Raw genomic sequence first — 4,931 nt, forward strand, 5'->3', positions numbered from 1 at the left:
AAAAGAAAAGAAGTGAACTCAAAGTGCAGAAGCAGAGAAAAGATGTGGACTGCTCAAGACGTGATTGAAATCACAAGCTTTGCACGTCCTGCCTCAATCTGAGAAGTTGAAAAAGGAGAGAACCAGCACCTGCAGCTAAAGAGCATCAAGATTCAGATCAGAGTCTACATGAAGAACCAACCAAAACTCAAGATCAAGCTTCAGAAGACTCATAGATAGGAATCTTGTAACATGCAGTTGATAGGTTTAGCTAGTTTAGCTTTTCATCTTTTATTTTGGTGTAATAAGGAGCTCAGCAAGCAGAAACAGCAGCAATAGCAGTGAAATCACAGCTTCTCGGTAATCCCAGCTACCAAACTTTCCAAAACTACACTGACCTGATTCCTTTATAGCCAAGGATATGGAGGCAACCTCCGAAGCAAGGTTCGGTCAAACATTTTCAAAATGCTTCCAAATGGAGTTTTCAAACGGGCAAAAATTGCTCGTATTTGCTCATTTTATCTTTGCCTGAAAACTCTTCATGTTTCCGAGCAAAGAGTTGTGACCACCTAATTTTTGCCCTACATGAAGATAATTCCTAAAAATAGACCAAAATAATTTATATTGATTTTTAGGAATTTTCTTTATTAAATTGCACTTCATGCATTTTTAATATTTTAAAACATAGAAAAAATCATTAGAAAATTATCATTAGAATTTCATGCCATCTTAGGTTTAATTTTCATTTAGGAATTTAATTTCATAGTTTAATTGCATTCATTAAACAAAAATCACAAAAAAAAATTACTACAATAGTCATGTCCACATTTTAGCTTTTAGTTTCAAATTAGTAAGATTAACTCTACAAAATAGTTTAAGGTAGAGCCTAATTTAGGATTTTATTTAGCTTTTTTAGTTAATTTAGTTAGATTTTCTTAAAATCAAAAGAAAAACAAAGAAAAAGAAGTAGATTTGGTCTTTTAATTTCATCTGAGCCAGCTTAACTTTAAGCCCAAAAATTCCAAATAACTCAATTACCCACATTTCAGACCAATTGTTTTGGCCCATTAACCCTTACCCTCATTAAAACCTAATCCCTAATTCCTTATAACAATCAGATCTTATACACATTAGGTGATCAGATCATGGACCCTTCCTCTAGAGAGCAAACGGTGCTTCGTTCTTCTCAAAAGAGGGAGATAATAATCGGACTCCTTCTTCTAAAGAACAAGAACAGTAGCCATTTCTCCTTCCCTTTTATGCTTTCGTCTTCTTCGCTAATCACCATGAAAGCTTGCCAAAACTAATCCTGAAAATTCCATCGCCGACGAACTCGCCGAAAACGAAAGAGGAGTGGTCGCCTAAAGTTGAAACTCGTTGTTGTTGCTGTTGCAAAGTAGATGAGCTCCCTTTTTCACGTTTTTTTAGCTCTATTTGGGCGAATTTTGTTTGTTTATCCACTGTCAAATGTTGTTGTACCTCTGTATTTTTTTCTTTGCAATTGAAAAGATTTTGGCTTACGAGATTCAGAAGCAATGTTTGCTGATCTCGGACACTTCTCCCAATTGTCAATAAAGATTTCTTTTACCTCCATAGTTTATCCATCACTCATTATTGTGTATATGGGAAATGCTGTAGGTATGGCTTTAATCATGTTCAAAAAGGATAGCAAAATTCTTTTGGGTTGAAATCATTTGGACTGATTTTCATGCATGCATATACTCGTTTGTTTAGAAATTCTGTTTTCCACTTGTTTATGAAGTAGTCTAATACATCCTTTGTCCCTAAAATTTTCCCTTCGCATCAGGTTTAGCTATCATAACTGTCATACTGGTCACCACTTGCTTAATGTCATTGGTAATTGTTTTGTGCCGATTCCCCTCGCAATTTGCTTTGTGATCTTCTTTGCGATAATTGAGGCTTTATATTTCTCTGCTTCTTTGATTAAATTTTTGGAAGGAGCGTGGGTGCCTATTGCCATGGCTTTTATTTTCATGATAGTAATGTGCATTTGGCACTTAGAAACACACATGAAAATTTTTCTGACTAGTGGCAATAAAATTCAAATTCAGAACCTTTGTCTACTCTAGTATTGTATTAGATTATGAATTATCTCATGTAAAACTTAATTTATTAATAGAATAAACTCTACTAATTCTTTTAATCTACAACAACTGTCTAATTCATCACATAGATATATAACCACAAATCATCATGACTATGGGTACAGTTCCCGTGACATAGTCATGATACCTAATTCCCCAAATTCGGGGGTGCATTTCATGTGACCCGATTATAACAACTTCGAATAATAAAATCCTTTGAAATCAACTGATGTGTGTCATGCCAAACAAAACCTTTGGCCCTCATGAAATTAGATCAATCCTTGTAAAAATTGAGGTGCGGCATCAATTGAATTTTTCATGGCCCTCGCAAACATTGTTATTAATTTGAACCTTCGTAGTTGCTTTAGGCGCGTTCTTTAAATTGATTTTTATAATTACTAAATTCGGGTGTACATTTCATGTGACCCAATTTCAATTCTCAACAATGCTAAATAGAATGTGCTGCGAACCGCGGGTGCATTTCATGTAGCGGGGTTCAAGGCGTGTTTTAAATAACGTTGAATCTTCCTAAAAGCGGTTTAACTTAATTAAAAGCGCTTCTAAAGCTAAAAATGCACCATAGGCTAAAACATGTAATAAATCGAACAATAGGCTAATTTTAATAATTTAAGTGACTGTACTAGAACGACGGAACCCGAGAATACCTAACACCTTCTCCCGAGTTAACAGAATTCCTTATCTAGAATTTCTAATAAAAGTCGAATTTCCTTATCTAGAATTAGAGTCACCACTTGGAATATTTATGGTGTTCCAAGTCGCCAATTTATTTTAAAATCCCAAATCGAGGAAATTCGACTTTTATTAGAAATTCTAGATAAGGAATTCTGTTAACTCGGGAGAAGGTGTTATGATGAATAATGATGAATCACAAATAAGACGTAGCAGAATTCCGCTTTAAAAAACCTTACCTTAAATGTGTCGAAATTGAAGTTATCTCATTAGCGGTAATGATACTGTTAGTTATTGTAAAAAGATTCCCCTCTAACGGTTTGATATTGAAGGCAGTAAACTATTTCTGATGCTCTTAGAAGAAGAAAACGAGCATAAAAATGTAAAAGAGGCTTTCTCATGCCCTTCTAAGGATAAATGGACAAAATCAATGGAAGATGAATTGGAGTCTATGAGAGTCAACAAAGTCTGAGAACTAGTTGACCTCCATGAAGGACGCAAAGTAATTGGGAGTAAATGGGTTCTCAAAATTAAGCTCAAGGTTGATGGCACAGTTGAGAGACATAAGGCTTGACTGGTGGCGAAAGAGTATACATAGCAAAAAGGAATAGACTATGAAAGGACTTTCTCACCTACTATATGATTTACCTCTGTTTGCCTAGTTCTAGCTATTATTGCAAGCTTGGATCTTGAATTGTATTAGATGGATGTAAAGACTGCCTTTCTCAATGGAGAATTAGATGAAGAAATCTATATGGAACAACCTAAGTGTTTCATTGAAAAGGACCACGAACAAAAGGTTTGTAGACTTTTGAAGTCTATTTATGGCCTTAGACAATCTTTAAGGCAGAATGTTGTCGTGTACAATAGTTTTACCATGATGGATGAAAACCGATGTGCGTATACCAAAAAATCAAGGAACAAGCTTGTGATTTTAACATTGTTTGTAGATGACATAGTTATAGTTGGAAATGATAAGGAGTTTATAACCGAGATAAAGTCATGGTCGTCATTTCAATTTGAGATGAAATATATAAGTGAAATTGCATATATTCTTAGAGTTAAGATTTTAAGAGATAGTCCAAAGGAACTATTGTATCTCTCACAAGAGAATTACATTAGAAAAGTTCTTGAATGATTCAATATGCAGAATAGCATCCCCGTTGACACTCCTATCAGTAAAGGTCATGCCTTAGGAAGTCAGATGTGTCCTAAGACTCCTAAAGAGACAGAAAAAATGATCCAAGTTCCTTATAGGAGCACGGTCGGAAGTCTAATGTATGTTATGGTGTGCACTAGATATGATATACATGAAGCATTTGACTTCGTAAGTAGATATCAAACCGACCCAGGTTTAGTACATTGGCAAGCAGTAAAGAGGATCATGAGATATCTGAAGGGAAATGTTGATTATGCCTTTTGTTACAAAGGCTGCAAGGATCTCATATTAGTTGGACACAATAATGCTGATCATGGAGGAGATCTAGACGAAAGGAAGTCTACCTCAGGATATGTTTTATTACTCAGTGATGGCACCATATCATAGAGTAGAGAGAAATAGTCATGTGTATTGTTTACCGTGAAAATGGTAACAACAATTAAATATTTAAATGGGATTCTAAATATACGTGATCTATTCCCGAGCTAGTTGTTAGAGTAGTTGATGCTAATAATATGGAGTTTAATGATGAAATGTAAGATAAAACAAGATAGTAATTGAACCGAAGGCCTGGTGCCCGGGTGTAAGTCTGGTCGATGGGGGACCTCGGGGTCGATAACAGGGTCGAGTTTGAGCTATCGGGGATAATCGGGAATGGGATAACAACTAAGTATATAATCAAACAAGGTTCTTTACAGCCAATACTGAGTTATATAATAAAGAGCAAGTAAGAGAACAAAAGATATAAAGTGGCCTCGGGCCAGTGAGAACAAGCAAGTTAGAAAGAAGAGAGAGAGAGAGATATTATTGCATTTGTGGAGAAAATAGAGCAACATCAGCCCTTTACAAAGTAGGGTGAGTCCCTTTTATATATTAGGGGAACTCGGCTACGAGTACGTGTGCATTAATTACAAAGTTAGAGATGGGATGGCCTGATGCAATGCCTCAGCATTGGCTCTGGTTAGGCCGGCCCTGTCAGACTCAGCCATGTGCCTTGG

The 4,931-nt window shown here is 35.8% G+C and overlaps 1 protein-coding gene across 1 annotated transcript; it reads left to right on the forward strand.

Moving 5' to 3' along the window:
* The first annotated feature begins 3,477 nt into the window (after nucleotides 1-3,477).
* On the forward strand, nucleotides 3,478-4,320 carry LOC142176235 (secreted RxLR effector protein 161-like). The gene is made up of 2 exons (XM_075243357.1): nucleotides 3,478-3,573; nucleotides 3,925-4,320. The coding sequence occupies exons 1-2, from the start codon at nucleotides 3,478-3,480 to the stop codon at nucleotides 4,318-4,320; spliced, it is 492 nt and encodes a 163-aa protein (XP_075099458.1).
* Nucleotides 4,321-4,931: the final 611 nt, after the last annotated feature.

Source organism: Nicotiana tabacum, chromosome 22 (genome assembly GCF_000715075.1).
Source record: "Nicotiana tabacum cultivar K326 chromosome 22, ASM71507v2, whole genome shotgun sequence".
Classification (NCBI taxonomy): Eukaryota; Viridiplantae; Streptophyta; class Magnoliopsida; order Solanales; family Solanaceae; genus Nicotiana; species Nicotiana tabacum.